The sequence below is a fragment of the Hemitrygon akajei genome, chromosome 6 (genome assembly GCF_048418815.1).
Source record: "Hemitrygon akajei chromosome 6, sHemAka1.3, whole genome shotgun sequence".
NCBI classification, from domain to species: Eukaryota; Metazoa; Chordata; class Chondrichthyes; order Myliobatiformes; family Dasyatidae; genus Hemitrygon; species Hemitrygon akajei.
The window spans coordinates 46063558-46081809 of record NC_133129.1 but is presented as its reverse complement, the minus strand read 5'-3'; the positions used below and the strand labels follow the sequence as shown (position 1 = coordinate 46081809).

Genomic DNA, 18252 nt, shown 5'->3' with positions numbered 1-18252 from the left:
GTCTCCGTCACAGTCTGTGCTCCTGAACTTCCTTCTCCACAATGTCTTTTATCTTCCCGAGTTGAGGTTTCTCTCTGATGTAGTGATGTAGTGGACAGAGCTACTGATTGCATCTCACACAAAATGCTGGAGGAACTCAGCAGGTCAGGGTGGTGGGGGGGGTGTGTGTGTGTGTGTGTGTGTGTGTGTGTGTGTGTGTATAAATATATATATGTGTGTAGGGAAATAAAACATAGGCACTTTGAGCTGAGACCCTTCTTCAGACCACCCCACCAGTCTCCACGTTCACTGGATCATTCGTTGCAATTTCTGCCAGCTCTGCTATGATTCCCAGACACATTTACACATCCCCTCCCACTTCCAGTATTTTGAAGGGACCATTCCTTTGCATTTTCTTGTACCAATCATTTACCCATCCCCTAAACACACCCAATTCCCTCCCAGTTTCCTATGCAACTACAAGTGGGAAGAGTATGATAAAAGGTCACAAGGACTCAAGGGTTATAAGGAGCAGGCAAGCAGGCATTATTCCTTAGAACATTGATTCCCAAACATTTTGAGTTAGTGACCTCTCCAGCCATTACATAAAAACTATAAAGAATTTTGATTTATGATGCACAGTGAAAGAAAATAGGAACTCCAAATTTAGAGCAGTGCCAAATAATTGAAAAATTATTCAAATCTATTTAAAGCTACAAATAAAATTATTTGTTTATTTAATTACAGTAAAAACAATCTTCATGAACAACTTTAGAGCATACATTAGTAGTCCAACTATTCACTGCTTCATTGCTTTTTCACCTTTCAGTGAGATGGATGGCTTGGTGCAGTGGTATCAGCTTCTCAACATCAAGCTGAATGTCACTCAGGAGGAGTCTCAGATCCCCAAGTTCGGTTTCCTTGCTTTGAAAGAGGGTGGGTGTCTGCACTGAAACTGTGTTCCACCGAATATGGTATTGGAAAGGAAATAAAGAACACCTTGACGTTTTTCTACCATGTAGGACAGCATTCAGAGATTTCTTTCTGAAAGCAGAAGTCTTGATACGATTTTTTGAACCTTGGCTTCAACCCCCAAGTCATTTTTTAGCAAGATCAGTTCTGCCTTTATGCTTTCTGTGAATTCCTCATTACAAGTGTCCAGGAATGGATCATTCAATTTCCTTACTTGCAGACCCAGGTCAGTTCAGGTTGGCAAAAACATCACAATCACAATCAGCCGAGGTGCACCACCAGGCAGTGTGCTTAGCCCCCTGCTCTACTCCCTTTACACTTATGACTGTGTGGCTAAGCACAGCTCCAATGCCAGTTTTAAGCCTGCTGATGACACCACTGTCTTAAGCCAAACCGAAGATGATGATGAATTAGCATTTAGGGGGGAGGTTGAAAATCTAGCTGAGTGATGTCACAACAACAATCTCTTACTCAGTGTCTGTGAGACCAAGTAGATGATTATTGACTTCAGGAGGAAGAAACCAGAGGTCCCTGAGCCAGTATTCAGAAGAGGGTTAGCAACTTTACATTCCTTGGTGTTATCATTTCAGAGGACCGATACTAGACTCAGCACGTAAGTGCAATTACAAAGAAAACACGGCAGCACCTCTACTTCCATAGGAGTTTGCGAAGATTCGGCATGATATCTGAAACTTCGACAAACACCTAAAGATGTGTGGTAGAGAGTATATTGACTGACTGGTATGGAAACTCCAATACACTTGAACGGAAAATCCTATGAAAGGTAGTGGAGTTGGCCCTCCCCACCAATGAGCACATCTACAAAAAGTGCTGTCACAGGAAAGGATCATCCATAATCAGGGAGTTCCACCATTCAGACCACGATCTCTTCTCGCTGCTACATCAGGAAGAAGGTAGAGGAACCTCAGCACTCACACCACCAGGTTCAGGAACAGTTATTACCCCTCAACCATCAGGTCCCACACCACCAGGTTCAGGAACAGTTATTACCCCTCAACCATCAGGTCCCACACCACCAGGTTCAGGAACAGTTATTACCCCTCAACCATCAGGTCCCACACCACCAGGTTCAGGAACAGTTATTACCCCTCAACCATCAGGCTCTTGAACTGAAGGGGATGCGTTCTCTCAGCTTCACTCACCCCATTATTGAAATGTTCCCACAACCTATGGATTCGCCTTCAAGGACTCATCATCTCATGTTTTTGATATTTATCACTTATTTATTCTTTCTTTCTTTTTGTATTTGCTCAATTTGTTATCTTTGCACATTGGTTGAGCACCCAAGTTGGTGTGGTCTTTCATTGATTCTATTATGGTTATATCATGTATTCTGTTATATAGGAATTATTGAGTATTCCCGTGAGAAAATTAATCTCATGGTTGCATATGGTGACATGTATGTACTTTGATAATAAATTTACTTTAAATGTTGAACTTTATTACCCAGTCTGGAATTTACTTTGAGAGAAGATCCTGAAATCTCTCTGACATGTCTTTATGTAGCTCATCTAGGTGGGCACAGTACATTTGAAGATCATCATCTGGTGTTCTTTCTTTCTCTAATAGCACAGAGAGGTTCAGAAATTGGAAAAAGTCAGGATAGCCAATGTTGCACCTAAATAAGTTTACCTTGAACAGAAATGTGGAGACGACTCATTAAGCTTTGATATGGTTCACCGTTTCCTTGCAAATGAAGATTGATTTTATTAAGCTTTGCGAAGAATTGTGACAAATAAACAATGTCATTGGTTGGCAGATAGAAAGCAAAGGGTAACGGTGAATGGGTGTTTCTCGGAATGGCAGGTGGTGACTAGTGGGGTGCCACAGGGCTCGGTATTGAGACCACAGCTGTTTACGATTTACATCATTGATTTAGATGAAGGCATAGAAAATAACATCAGCAAATTTGCTGATGATACTAAGCTGGGTGGCAGTGTGACATGTGATGAGGATGTTAGGAGAATTCAGGGTGACTTGGTTAGGCTGGGTGAGTGGGCAGATACTTGGCAGATGGCATTTAATGTGAATAAGTGTGAGGTTATCCACTTTGGGAGTAAGAACAGGAAGGCAGATTATTATCTGAACGGTGTAGAAATACAAAGAGATCTAGGAGTCCTTGTTCATCAGTCACTGAAGGTGAATGAGCAAGTGCAGCAGGCAGTGAAGAAGGCTAATGGAATGATGGTCTTTATTACAAAGCGAATTGAGTACAAGAGCGAGGAAATCCTTTTGCATTTGTACAGGGCCCTGGTGAGACCACACCTGGAGTATTGTGTACAGTTTTGGTCTCCAGGGTTAAGGAAGGACATCCTGGCTGTAGAGGAAGTGCAGCGTAGATTCACGAGGTTAATTCCTGGGATGTCCGGACTGTCTTACGCAGAGAGGTTAGAGAGACTGGGCTTGTACACGCTGGAATTAAGGAGATTGAGAGGGGATCTGATTGCAACATATAAGATTATTAAGGGATTGGACAAGATAGAGGCAAGAAATATGTTCCAGATGCTGGGAGAGTCCAGTACCAGAGGGCATGGTTTGAGAATAAAGGGTAGGTCATTTAGGACAGAGTTAAGGAAAAACTTATTCTCCCAGAGATTTGTGGGGGTCTGGAATGCACTGCCTCGGAAGGCAATGGAGGCCAATTCTCTAGATGCTTTCAAGAAGGAGCTAGATAGGTATCTTATGGATAGGGGAGTCAAGGGATATGGGGACAAGGCAGGAACCGGGTATTGATAGTAGATGATCAGCCATGATCTCAGAATGGTGGTGCAGGCTCGAAGGGCTGAATGGTCTACTTCTGCACCTCTTGTCTATTGTCATGCCAAATATTCTGGAGTTGATTACTGAATGAAACATTGGAGTCTTCAAAGAATTTTGTCATAGTTTCAAAAAGCACGTAAAAGCATCTCGGGTAGTTTCCTTTTGAGAGGCATCTGACTTCTGTGTGCAATAGCAGGCATTCAGACTATTCATCATTCTCAATACAAAGCTCTCGAAATAGTCGAGAATTGAGAGCATGTTTGGTTGTGGTTGACCATGGATATGGTGTCCTAGCTGTCTACTGCTGTGAAAATAGTATTTAATGATATATGCACCTGATCATTTAGATTTTTTGTGACAAGGTGCTGTCTGTGCATTGCACACTGAATGGTAAATACTGTATGTTAGGTACAGTTTTTTCAAGAAATGAGTAACCCCACCCTGGTATCCTGTCATTGATGGTGCCCCATCTGGTGCACAAGCAAGAAAGATGGTAGTCAGAATGTCTTTCTCTTTGAAAAATTGCTCAGCAACCCAAAATATTGACTCCCCTTTTGTATCTGTTTCTAGTCCACTTGCAAATATTGACTCTTGACTCATGTTTTCATTTTTATGAAGTGAGCAAAACCAAGGAGCAAAGATTTGTTGCCTTATCCAAATGCAGAGCAAATTCTGTTCTGAGTATGTTGCACAATTTGTCTTTCACTTTCTCAGACATTTCATCGGTTCGTATTTGAACAGAGTTGTTGCTGAGCAGAATCACTTGTATTATTTGGTCAAGTGATTTTATGCAAAGCCATACTCAGAACCTCCTTTAGTGGCAGAATCAGTTGTTAGCCAATTGTACGGGGCTTTCTGGATTTAGCAATGAGCAATGGAATGTATGAAACATGTAAGCTGTCATTGTCTTGTAATGAAGTGCTGATGAACGTGTTTAAAGTGTTTTCCATTTCTGAAATTTTTCACTGTGACTGAAAATAAGCCAAGTTCTTGTTTGCATTATCAAGTTCATGTACATTTATACAAAATAATATATTAACTGTACAACCTTGAGATTTGTTTGCTCACAGGTAGCCACAAAGCAAGAAACCCAAAAGAACCCAATTCGAAGAAAAAAAAGAGTGTATTCTCTTCAACTGTTCAAGGAGTCTGGAGGGTTTCATTGCCTCACTTGATAAACTGTTTCTCACAACAGACGGATTGGCTACTGTTGTTTGCTGATATAAATCCATATTTTAGATACTCCACTCCACACTGTCTACATTTCTTCTTCGTTTGGTCTGCTTCTGCCATTTTTGTGATGGATTAATGACCATTGTGAATTGCCAATCGTTTAAGTCCAAACTCAAGTGCTTCAACCGATAAAGGGGAGAGATATGACATCATCATAGCTCAAGCAAAACCTGACTCTCTGCCTGAAGGTACATAAGCTGGGGCAGTGATGCCTCGAATGGGCTGTGGGCTAGAAAAATGTGGTCAAGACCATTCAAAAGGGCAGATTCTTAACTTTACCCCATTGAACGGCATGCCCTAATTCACAGGAACTGCATACCTATAGAGTATGGGAATCGTATTAGCTAACACAATTTCTTCAGTCCAGATTTCTCATGATATACCAAATGCAGAAGTGTCACATTGTTTTTCAACAACTATAACACACAGTGAGCAATGTTTAAGAGAACGGTGGGTTAGCAAGAGATGAGGTGATTAAGTGATCATTGTAATCAACAATGGGTCACTGAGAAGCAAATAAGTGATCCATTTCTTAAATTAAGCTTATTATCCTTCAGCTGACCCCCTTGTTACTGAGTACCCCCACTTCCCCTTTTATCTATATAAGTGATACCTTGGCTATCGTTTATATATTAGAAATTCCTTCTGCTCCATTTTGGGGAACCACTGCTTTAGACCATAGGAGACTGAGAGGTGTTCTTACCAAGATGTATAAAATCATGAGGGACATAGGTAGGGTGAATGCACTCAACTTTTCAGAAGAAGAGGTTAAGGCAGGTACAATAACTACATTTGGACAGGGTGGATATAGACGGCTATGGATCTAACAAGGAGAAATGGGACTAGTTTAGATGGGTAACTTAGTAAGGATGAGTTCAATCCAAAGAGTCGGTTCCAGGCTGTATGGCACTGTGGAATGTTTTTGCTACATTAAAGGTACAAAAAAGGCTTTTGAAAAATTATTTCATAATTGCTGGCTGGTGTTGCACAAAGTGAACAATTAATTTAAATTAAATTTCTGTGCTTTTGAACTTGTGGGTAAATATCTGCATCAAAGTGCACAGAAATGAATGTTAGAGAAGAGAGCCATACTGTTCAGGCGTTCAGTGCCGGATAATGTCGATCTGTACTATGATTACACATGCTCTGCTCACTCTTGGGCTTTTCTTTCAGGCTGCCGTGACCGTTCAGGACAGTTACATTGAAGTGCAACGCCTGGTCTTGCAGGAGCGCGAGCGATTCGCTCACACCCATGGCCCCCGAGGAAATATGCTTCTCGAGCAGGAGAAACAGCGCAACATGGAGAAGCAAAGGGAGGAACTGGCAAACGTGCATAAGCTTCGAAACCAGCTGCATGTCGAGCAGCAGCGCTGGGAGCAGGAGTGTGACCGTAGGCAGCGGGAGCAGGCGGCGCGAGAGAGCAGACTGCAGGAGCGCGAGCGTGAATGCGAAGAGCAGGCGCAGCAGCTGGGGAAAGAACAGGAAGAGCTGGACAGCCAGTTGAAGGAGTACCAGCAAAATCTGGAGAGATTGAGGGAAGGCATGAGAATGCTGGATAAAGAAAAAGAAAAGATGGAATTGCAGCAGAGGCACCTAAATACCTGGAAGCACATACGGCAGCGAAGTCTCCCAGTGATGATGTTACCACTGGAAACCCCTCAGGTATAGAGGATTTCACATTGATAAAATAAAATCATACAACTGGTTTCAGAGAAATTGCTTCCTATTGGTAGCCTCTACTTGCACTTTAAAAGCATTGTCAGTACCTCTTCCTGCCTGCAGATAAATAATGAATCAAAACAAACACAAATCCTATGCAGTGATACCACATTCTGTTCTTAATAACTATTTATGTGGTATAGAATCACGGGTGGCAAACCTATGGTACACACGCCCTAGATGGCACATGCAAAACTTTTTGTTGGCAAGTGGCATGTAGTGTTGGCCCTCGATTGTTTAAATCCCACCCATAATAAAAAGAAAGATATTGATTATTTTTGCTGCCAAATGGAGTAACAAATGACTTCTTTCAACCCAAGAGCTGTAAGTTATTTTCACAGTGAACATCTCATGGCTGCCTGGTGCTAGCTAAATAATACGAGAACAAGCAATGTCGAATGATATCCTTTGTGGTAAAAATATAGAAGTGATGCTATTTTTCTGTTGTCTTTTTTAAAGATTGATTTCAATAATTTTTGAATATGTTTTCTAAAATGCTTTATTTCAATCTGCCTCTGTTATAATTTTATTAATAGTAAAACAATGAATACTTATAAAGAAGCAACAGGATTCATTCTTTTTCCTTAAAAAGTCCATAATTATTGTTACTAATTCATTTATCATTAATAATCTCTGCTCAAAATTACCATGGCATCCAAGGGAGTTTTTTTACGAGGTTATCACCAATATAGGCACCACTCTCAGAAAGAATGATAACCTCCTAGGTCAATGATATAGGTTTTATGGAGCGTCTTTTTGAAGAGAGGCGCAGAAGCAGAGAGACTTACAGAGAAGGTTCCTTGAACTACAACAGCTGAAAGCACAGCCATAAAGTGACTAAATTAAGGGATATGCAGGAAGTCAGATTTGGAGAGCATTGATAACTTATAAACTTGTAAGACTGTGTAGGAGATATAGGGAGGGGTAAGATTAAAAATGGATTCATTAACAAGGTGAGAATTCTGAGTTGAGATGTTGCTTGAGCAGCATCTATTATAGACCAGCAGGCTATGGAAAAGGCAATTAGGACACCGCCACCAAACCTTTAGATGTTGACTGAAGTGCATTAGAATGGTCACGTCTGGAGGCACAGGCATGTCTGAGGGTGTGCCTTTTGCTTCCAGGTGAGCTAGGGTTGTGGGGAAGGGGTGGTATTAGGTTGGTAAAGGTGGGCAATTCTGGAACATATCTGAGATGTCTGAGGTTGAAGTTTGAAACCAAGAACACAAGCAATTGATTCAGTCTCAGATATTTGCAAGGGGGAGACAAAGTGTTGATGACTAGAGATTAGAGTTTGTGGTGGGCTGAATCAAAGTGACTGATACTAGACAGTTCATGAAACCACCAGCCATCAGCCACTTCTGGCTACGTCTGACTTCCCTATGTGTTCGATCAATTGCTGATCTCCATCTCCACTACTCAATCACTGATGAGCTCAGTGACAGAATACTGAAGAGACGGTCAATCCATTGTCCATCAGCCCCACACATAGTGTGTCACTGTGTTGTCCTTATTTCATGTACAAGAGCCATTGTGGCAGAGACTGAAACTTAATTAGAATGCTCCAAATAGGGAAGAAGAGATATTACACCTTAATCAATAACAAAACAAAACCAGATAAACTGAAATTATAGGTTCTGCTTTATGAACTTTACATTTAGATATCATAGAATTATGGTTATGCAGCACAGAAATGCGCCCTTGCCCACCACATCTAAGCCAACTATTTTACCTATCTATCTACACTAGTCCCATTTGTCTACACAAGGTCTATATTCTCTATGCTTTGCCTGTATAATTGTCTGTCTAAATGTCTTCTAATCATAGTGATTATATCTGACTCCACCACCTCAGTAAGCTCCAAATATCAACTCACTACAGTTTAGTCATATAGGTTCCTTCTTAAATCAAGTAACTGAAAAATGCAGCTATGCATCCTGGAATGAATTTTAAATATGGGTGGGTGTATTATGTCAGAGGAAAATGGCAGAAGCTATCTTCAAATCCACTTCTTTCCTTTGAAATGCTGCCTGTAGAACATGTTGGCCATATTAAAACTTAGCATGAAAAGGCAGGAAAGATGGTCGCTTGTAAGTGCTCCTAGAGGACTACCTGTGAGGCAGAGGAAGCAACTGATTTTCCCTTTAGGCTCAGCAAGCTACCCAATAACTCCTGCCACCATGCCTCTTTATCATCTGTCAGCTGTCACCCCTCCCGTTACCTGGTTCTCCCCCAACTACCAGCAGCTGCCACACTGGTACAATTAGAATACCATTTGATGGACCATATTCTCTCAGTCTGGATATCACCTGCACCACAGCTACCATCTTCCCCCCACCCCAACTGCTCACACCATAAAAGTTAATTGGAAGAGCACAGTGATGATGGACAGAAATTAACTCCCTTGTCTCTCACCTCATCATTGTTAATAATGTTGGCTATAATTCTGCTTTAGGATACTATGATCAAGAGATAAAGTATTTGTTCATTTCTGCTTGTAGGTGTTGTTTTATGCAATAAAGAATTCTTCACTTATCTACACTTTGGACGTTGGGTCCATGTTACTTGTGGCAAATTCCAGTGGCAGGTGCCCAGTTGTTTTGAGACTTCCGTTGCCCATTCATTTTATTGACATTTCTAAGCCTGACGCTCATTACAATGAAATTACAAAGAACTGCACCAGATTGGTGCAGTTTATCAAGAACAATTCTGCTTAAGAATTTTTGTTACACACTCTGATGAAAAATTGGAACGTTAATCTATTAAATAAAAAACACAAAATGCTGGCAGAACTCAGCAGGCCAGACAGCATCTATGGGAGGAGGTAGCAACGATGTTTCGGGCTGAAACCCTTCGTTGGGAGAGTTAATCTATTGTTTCTTTTCAGCAGTATCCAATATTTCTGATTTAAAAATAAGAGCCATTAACTTTTTCTTACTAATATGAATTATAATTTGAAATTTTTGATGTTTCATAACACAAAATTGTGCATTGAAAATGCAGTGTGCTAGCTCCAATTTTGCAGGAGACCCGCCTCCAGTCCTTGAAGCCACCTGCTTCACGCACTCCAGAAAATACATTTCTATAGTAGATGATGTCCAAAGTGTGAAGGGTTTGACCTTTCTCCAGAAAGGTCGTTCATTTGTCAGCTCCACCACTGTGGAGATAGCCAAGGCCATCAGCCAGAGTTTGGATTTGAATAGAGGGAAGGGGAGAGGGGAAATGGTTGCACAGAGTCAACCTGTGGTTGGGATGACATAAGCGCCAATCCTACCTGGAGATTTGGGTTCAGTTACATTGGCACATAGCAACATTAAGGGATGGCATCCAAAATTGTGGTAATATAGCAGTGGTGGGGTGTCAAACACATGAACAAAGAACAAAAAAATAGCAGCAGCAATCTCTTTGACACCTCTGAGAGCAATTACCAGGAGAATAAGGTACACTGCCTCTTTTATCTGACGCCTTCATTATACTCTATACTGTTCAAAATAAGTTTTTGTTCAAGTGAATGATGACTATTCTATTATGATTGGATAACCCTATAAATAACTGGCATAATGTACAGTTTAAAGATTTAATTAGAACTGCTCTGTGTTTCTACCAATTAGATAATTTGCAATATATTTAATTGTTGCATCTCACAACAGCATTGAGACAATGACAAGCACAAAAGATTATGAACTAATGGAAAGTGTGACTACAAATTTGTAATGATCATAATTTGCAAACCATCATTTAATTTCCTTATTTGAAATTCATTGTCAGTCATCAAAATGGTCTGTCACCCAATGCACTTATTATATACTAACAGGAAGTATTTTAAGCTCTTTTCCATTTCTCTGTTTAAATGATTAATAATGTATTTCCTTAGCTCATCCTTGTAATGAATGCAGTTAAATACAGCAAAAAATTATATACGGTAGATATCCAAGTACTTATATGAAATTCACCAGAGCTGTGTTTTTAATGTAACCTGCTTCAATTACACATAACACAACTGGCCAATCAGGATTACAGTAACTTGCTAGAGCAACACACACAAAATGCTGGAGGAATTCAGCGGATCAGGCAGCATTTTGTGTGTGTTGCTTAGAATTTCCAGCATCAGCAAAATGTCTTGTGCTTATAGTAACTTGTCAGTATTATTTGGGAATTGGTTAAATAAAAAAAAATCCAAGTTTGCTCTTTTTTTGTCCTTCCTCTTTTCAGGAGAATTCTCGCCCTTTACATTCTCTCCTTAACACACATTTGAGATCAGAACGGATCGTGGTAGCACAGCAGATGAATGTACCATGTAAAAAGTTTTTACTACTACAATAAGTAGCATCGATGATTACTTCTCTCATGTTATATGTCCTACAGGCCTCCTCTCACTCTCGAACAGGAAGCCTGGGTCGCTCACCACCAGACACAGCATCCATTTTTGTAAATGAGGCCGCACTCCAGTATTCTCTGAACAACCACCAGAGACCAAACAGTGTTCAGACATTTTCCGAGTCTCACAAGGTGGAGAGCTCCCTGGGCTCCATTATAAGGATTAATGACAACTTGAAGCATGAAGTTCCAGTTCAGCTTCTGAGTGCAACCAATCAGCTCCTGAAGCTTACAAGTGTCCAGCAACAGATCCCAACTAAACTAGCAAGTTTTTCCAAAGGAAATAAGGAAAAAAACAAAGGTAATCTTTTAATTATTGTATTGTACACTACCTTTCTATTCTGACTCATTACATTGAGTAAAGCACTTAGGAAAACATGTTTAGATAGAAGGAAACACATATTTTGCCTGCATATGTAGGGTGGTTACTTCTCTCTAGCCTGTATTTTACCTCATCATCCTCCATGGCCAATGTAGTTGAAATTGTGCTTTAACTAAACACCAATACAACTGATTATTTGTTCATTAAAAATGTACTGAATATAAAATTGGCTATTGATTTGCCTCCACTGCAATTTATCATGTCTGTTGATTGGCCTTATGAGACAATCTGCAAATGTGATAAGTTATCCTTTGTTTGCTGTTGTTATACATTGCAGAATGATTCATGATTTGTACCATATGTGCTTTCTAACAAAAGAAGATCCTGATGTAGAAAAGTGCAAGGAAAAGAAAAATTTAAATGTGCTTGCCATAGAGTGAACTATAGTATTAAAAAGTATTCACTCCATTGGAAGTTTTCATGTTTAATTGCTTTTACAGTTAAACATTTTATGTTTTTCATAAAATTATGAAAGTGTTAGATAAAATAGAGACAGGAAAGTTGTTTCCACTAAAAGGTTGGATAGATTTTTTGCATAGAAGGGGAATTGGGAATTATGGAGAAAAGTCAGGTAGGTGGCAGTGAGTCCACAGCCAGATCAGCCATGATCTTACTGAATGGCAGCGCAGGCTTGGTAGGCCAGATGGCCTACTCCTGTTTCTATTTCTTATGTTCTTAAGGCATTGAATCACAGTGCATTTAATTTGGCTTTTTTGACACTGGTCAATAGAAAAAGACTCTTTTGTGTCAAAGTGAAAACAGATCTCTACAAAGTTATCTAAATTATAAATTACAAATATAAAACACAAAATAATTGATTGCATAAGTATTCACCCCTTTAATATGACAGACCAAATCATCACTGGTGCAGCCAATCGGTAAGTTACATAATTAGTTAAATAGAGATCTGTTTTTGGAGATCACCGTGTGCAGTCAAGGTGTTTCAAATGATTGTAGTAAAAATACACCTGTATCTGGCAGGTCCAAGTGCTGGTAAGTCAGTATCCTGGCAAAATATACACCATGAAGACAAAAGAGCACTCCAAGCAACTCTGTGAAAGGTTATTGAAAAGCACAAGTCAGGAGATGGATGCAACAAAATTTCCAAGTCACTGAATATCCCTTGGAGTACTGTTAAGTCAATCATCAAGAAATGGAAAGAATATGGCACAACTGTAAATCTTCCTGGAGCAAACTGTCCTCAAAAACTAAGTAACCATGCAAGAAGGGAACTAGTGAGGGAGGCCACCAAGAGACCAATGACAACTCTGGAGGAATTACAAGCTTCAGTGGCTGAGATGAGAGAGACTGCACATAAAACAACTGTTGCCCGGGTGCTTCACCAGTCACAGCTTTATGGGAGAGTGGCAAAGAGAAAGCCACTGTCGAAAAGAAACCAAATGAAATCTGAGCTAGAGTTTGCCAGGATGCATGTGGGAGACTCTGAAATCAGCTTGAAGAAGGTTCTATGGTCTGATGAAATCAAAATTGAGCTTTTTGGCCATCAGACTAAATGCTATGCTTGGCGTAAGCCAACACTGCACATCATCAAAAACACACCACCCCTATCGTGAAGCATGGTGGTGGCTGCATCATGCTTTGGGGATACTTCACTGCAACAGGCCCTGGAAGGCTTGAGAAGGTGGCGGCTAAAATTAATACAGCAAAGTACAGGGAGGGAAACCCTGGAAGAAAACCTGCTGCAGTTTGCAAGAGAACTGTGACTTCGGAGAAGATTTGTTTTCCAGCAAGACAATCCCAAGGATAAAGCCAAAGCTACGCAGGAATGACTTAAAACAACAAAATTAATGTCCTGGAGTGGCTAAGTCAGAGTCCAGACCTCAATCCAATTGAGAATTTGTGGCTAGGCTTGAAAAGGGCTGTTCACTCACGATCCCCATGCAATCTGACAGAGCTTGAGTATTGTAAAGAAGTATGGGGAAAAATTGCAGTGTCCAGATGTGCAAAGCTGATAGAGACCTATCCACACAGACTCAAGGCTGAGATTGCTGCCAAAGGTGCATCTACTAAATACTGACTTGAAGCGGGTGAATACATATGCAGTCAATTATTTTGTGTTCTATATTTGTAATTCATTTAGATCACTTTGTAGAGATCTGTTTTCACTTTGACACGAGTCTCTGTTGATCAGTGTCAAAAACACCCAAATTAAATCCACTGTGATTCAGTGTTGTAAAACAAAAAACATGAAAACTTCCATGGTATGGGGGGAGGGTTGAATGCTCTTCATAGGCACTGGACATCAGAATGTTAGCAAGATATTGCCTCTCCTATACTAAAGAACATTTTTATCATAAATTGCATTTTTACATATTAGAAGTTTATACTGTATCTGTCAGAATGGTGTTTCCTGAGCTGTTCAATATAGGTCATCAATAATTGGGAAATGGGTTCATCCTGCATTATTTGGTCATCCGATTGATTGAATTGGGAAAGAATAAGTCAATTCATGTCTTTTGGATATTACTTCACAACCAGTTAGTTATTTTTTGAAATACAGTTCCTATGGTTTTGTAAACAACTGAAGCAGACAGTTTGCATGTAGCAAGATTCCATGAATAACAAGTGGCACAGATAATGGTTTGCCATGGATCCTGGAATATAATCACTAATCTAGGTATTGGAAGAATTCTCTTCATCTATACTTCCTTCCGTAGACAGAGGAAGTTTTATCCTCTGATCCCCGACATTCAGTGGTATTTCTATCCTCATTCCGTGGCTCAGCATTGACTTGAAACCCAAGAGGACCAGCCATATAAGTGGTTTTGGGCAGATATTTGGGGATGAGGGTGATTTTGTGGATTCTGAAGTACTTGCTGAAGCTAGTGTGGAATCAGACTCTTCTGCAGGTGGGATGAAAAGTGCTTGGTGGTGTGAGTGGCCAAGTAGTTTGTTAAATGGTGCTCTTCTTCTGCTACTGACATGGGGCTTCTGTGTTGGCATAGTGCATGGACTGAAGCTTCTCAATATCATTTCAAAAGCCCTGTGATTTCTGTGGCTTCAAGAGCAGGTCAGATGCTGGGTATCGTGTGATGGTAACAGGAGAGGTGGCAAGTGCATTCTAAAGTTTCATTGTGACTTGTATGACTCACGATTGTAACATCTGTATCCACATGACTCAAAAAATAGTGTATTATAAAGTATGTCTGTACACGGCGATAGTGCAAGGCACTTCCTAACAAAGTGGCCTTGACAGTAAGATAGGTATCATTAATGGCGATCAGGATGAAAGCTTCAGAACATTGGGATATGTATAGGCTTGTTATTTAGGCAGACATCTGGAAAAGGCAACTCAGTCCAAAGAAATATGAAGTAATGCTTTTGGAAAGTGGATAATAAATAGGGGAGTATTGAGAGTTGTGGAAGAACAGAGAGACTTTGAAGTTTGCACCCACCAATCCTTCAAGGTAAGTCAAATGGAGGTTAAAAAAGGCCAATGCGATGCTGTCCATTATTAATGACAATATATACCACACCAGTTACACCACAGCCACAGTGCTAGTCATCTGTTACAGGACAGATGTGATTTCACTTGAAAAAACATTGAGGAGATGTGAAAGACCGTTGCCAGGATTGTAAAGTTTTAGTTAGCATAAATAATGGAATAGGGTAGGGTTGTCTTGTTTGGAACTGAGGAGCCGAAAACAATTAAGAAGTATAAGATTATGAAGGGTCGTCATAAAGAAAAGAGAAAACATTTTGTTTCCCTTAACTACAGCACTGGAACCAGGGGTCATATATTTAAGACAATGATTAGAGCAGAGATGATGAAAATATTTTAAATCTTGGAGTAAAGATAGAAACCCTCATACATTGTTTTAAAATTATTAGGATGTGATTTTAAAGAACTGTGTCCTCCAGGGCTCCATTTTTGGGCTGGGTATCACTTTTTGACTTGCATGGACTTGATGGACCAAGTGGTCTTCTCTGTGTCATAAATTTTCTATGCTTGTAGCACCTGTTTCAAACCCAACTCTGTTGTGCAAACCAATCAATAATTCTGGCTTTTAAGGCGTTTGACATCCAAACCAGCCATTCCTGGCGAAATCAGTCATATAATAATTGTCATTAGCTGCAATTGTTATTTTACATACAGTATTTCATTACTGTACAAATTAATTATATTGATGAGTGGTGGGATCAGGAGAACAGATACACAATGTAATAAAGGTTAGAAATCAAAGATAGGAAAGGTGCAAAGTACCGGGTTCACTACTAGAGGAAAGAATTGAAAAACAGGGAAGTTATTTATATTTGTGTAGACTCAGGTTTAACCACGTTTGAAGCACATTGACTATTTTTGGTGACTCTATTGCCAAAAAAATTAAAAATGCTGAAAAATGCAGTGTTGATTTATCATAATGTCTCCAGAACTGAGGGGCTATACGTTTCATGAAAGATTCAATATACTGGGGCACTTTACACAAGAAAGAAAATTATTGACATTTGACTCAGTAGAGACTATATTATCATGAAAGAGTTTGGGTAAACTGCAACAAGGCATTCCCACTGGAGAAAAGAGCTTGGAACTATAAAGGTAGAATATCCAAAAGGGAATTCAGAAGGATCATCTTTACCCAGAGAGCTTGTTACTTTAGAGGGTTGTAGACACAGGCAACATTGATGTAATTAAGTGAAGCTAGATAAAAATTCTGCAGAAAAATGTGCGATACAAATTTTAAACCTTTTTCAGAAATGACATTTGTTAATTAATAAATTTTCTTAACCAAAGGTATTATGGAATATTGGGAAAGGTCAGGCATCTGAAGGTATGGTCTTAGTGAAAGGATGAAGAGGCTTGACTGGCTAAGCAGCCTACTCCAATTCTTGTAATGCTAAAGAAACAGTTTTGGGATTAGAGTGAGTTTGCATGGAGCATAGGCACCAATTAACAGAATGGCCTTGTTCATACAGAACGTTTGAGTAATTGATATTGTCAGAAACTAAATAGAATTGTCATCAACTGTGATAATTATACTTACTAAAAAAGTGCTGTTTAAGCCAGGTATTAATAGACTTCTAAATTGCTTATAATCAGTTGTTACAAAATCATGTAAACTACTGGGCCAATGAGTGAAGAAGTTACGATCTTTTAAAATAATTTTTGAAGAGAAGTTTTGTTACTTCACTTCTTTCCACTCAATGGCCTTTGCCAACTAGTATTATTCCGTGGAAGCCTAATGAGGGTGATTATCCTCAGGAGTTTTTACATTTCATCAACATAGTTTCCGTGGAAAGCTCAATTGCGTGAACAGACAAGTTGCAACGGAATTCAAGTAGCATGAGGAGGCACAAGAAAATCCATCACTGGCTCCTTGGCAGCCCATTGTTCATGACACTTGCAGTACCTGTGCGTGACACAAAGTTTCTGCTAAAATTCAAAATAGAAACCACAATGAATGAAAATATATTATAATATTTAAATCTAGCCACATGCTCTTTGATCGCCGGTTTGGCTTCAGGGAAGTGAATTTGACGTGTGACGCAGGTGCATCTCTGTATGCAGTGTGAGCCCCCCTAACTGCAACAGTAATATTACCGTAGTTAAGTTTAAAAGCCGGCATTTAATGCATCTTCATGAATTTACACGTGAATTATTAGTTAAGTAATATGGCATCAAATGCAAATTTGTTAATCATGTATTTCAACTTTGATCCTTTGAGTTAAACATTTTCTATGCCTTTTGATTAAACACTATTTCATTAAGTACCATGAATAGACTCTAATTAAGGTTGTATTTTAAAATAAATAAATAGCTAGCAAAAGTGCCCATTTTCTTGGAGGCAGTCAGTCAGAAACTAATGAGCAAAATGCCTGAGGCAAGTTCCCACAAAGCTAAAACTGGCAAAGGTGTGGAGAGTGCAAGAATTAGTGGGTGTGTGAAGAAGCGTGTTTGATCTTTCAGCATTTGAAGGAATGATGTTGAATGAAAAGAAATAAACTCCCTGTAGCAAAAAATAATGGTTCAGTTAATGCCTATTGTCAGCAGTATGTTATATTTAAAGCTGTAACTTTGATTGGATGTCATTTTATTATGTCTTCAGGAGGATACTATAAAACAAAGCTTTAAGTAGATCTAGTTCTTCTAAAAAAAATTACACCTGGATAAAAATATTTTTACAATTGTGTTTCTGTAAAGCAAATACTTGCCTTCTGCTCCTTTTATGATTGCATGTCCTGCACAACTGTGGCTGTGAGGTCATTTTCACAGAAATAAATGCAAGATCATTGGTGTGTTACAAAACAAATGCAGCAGCATTCCTCAGCTGCAAAAAGAATGTGCATCAAATAATCCAAACTTTAATAGAGCAATAACCTGTAAGGTACAGTTTAGAAAGATATTTATCATGTTTTAAACTGGAATGGGGAAAATTTTCAATGATTTACTCTCCCAAGTATTTCAAAAATGTCTGTATTATGGCCTGGTATGGGAACACCGATGCCTTTGAGTGGAAAATCCTACAAAAGGCAGTAGATTTGGCCCAGTAAAGCCCTCCCAGCCATTGAGCGCATCTACATGAAACATTGCCATAGAAAACTAGTCCATCATCAAATATGCTCACCACCCAGGCCATGCTCTTTTTGTCACTGCTGAAGAAAGTACAAGTGCCTCAGGACTCGCACCAACATTTTCAAGAACAGTTACTATCCATCAACCATCAGGCTCTTGAACAGAAGGGGATAACTACCCTCACTGTACTTTTGGTGTTTCCACAACTGATGGTCTCACTTTATTTTGTTACTTCACGCTTATTATTTATTGCTATTTAATTACATCTGCATTTGCA

General features: G+C 39.5%; 1 protein-coding gene across 4 annotated transcripts in view; it reads left to right on the top strand.

Annotated features, from left to right (window-relative positions):
- Window positions 1-18252, top strand: part of arhgef28a (Rho guanine nucleotide exchange factor (GEF) 28a) — a 385900-nt gene that overhangs the window by 324406 nt on the left and 43242 nt on the right. For all 4 annotated transcript variants that reach the window (XM_073048304.1, XM_073048303.1, XM_073048302.1 and 1 more), the window contains 2 exons: window positions 6139-6627; window positions 11050-11362. In XM_073048304.1, the coding sequence (XP_072904405.1) occupies window positions 6139-6627; window positions 11050-11362 (802 nt within the window). The remainder of the gene's footprint in view (window positions 1-6138; window positions 6628-11049; window positions 11363-18252) is intronic.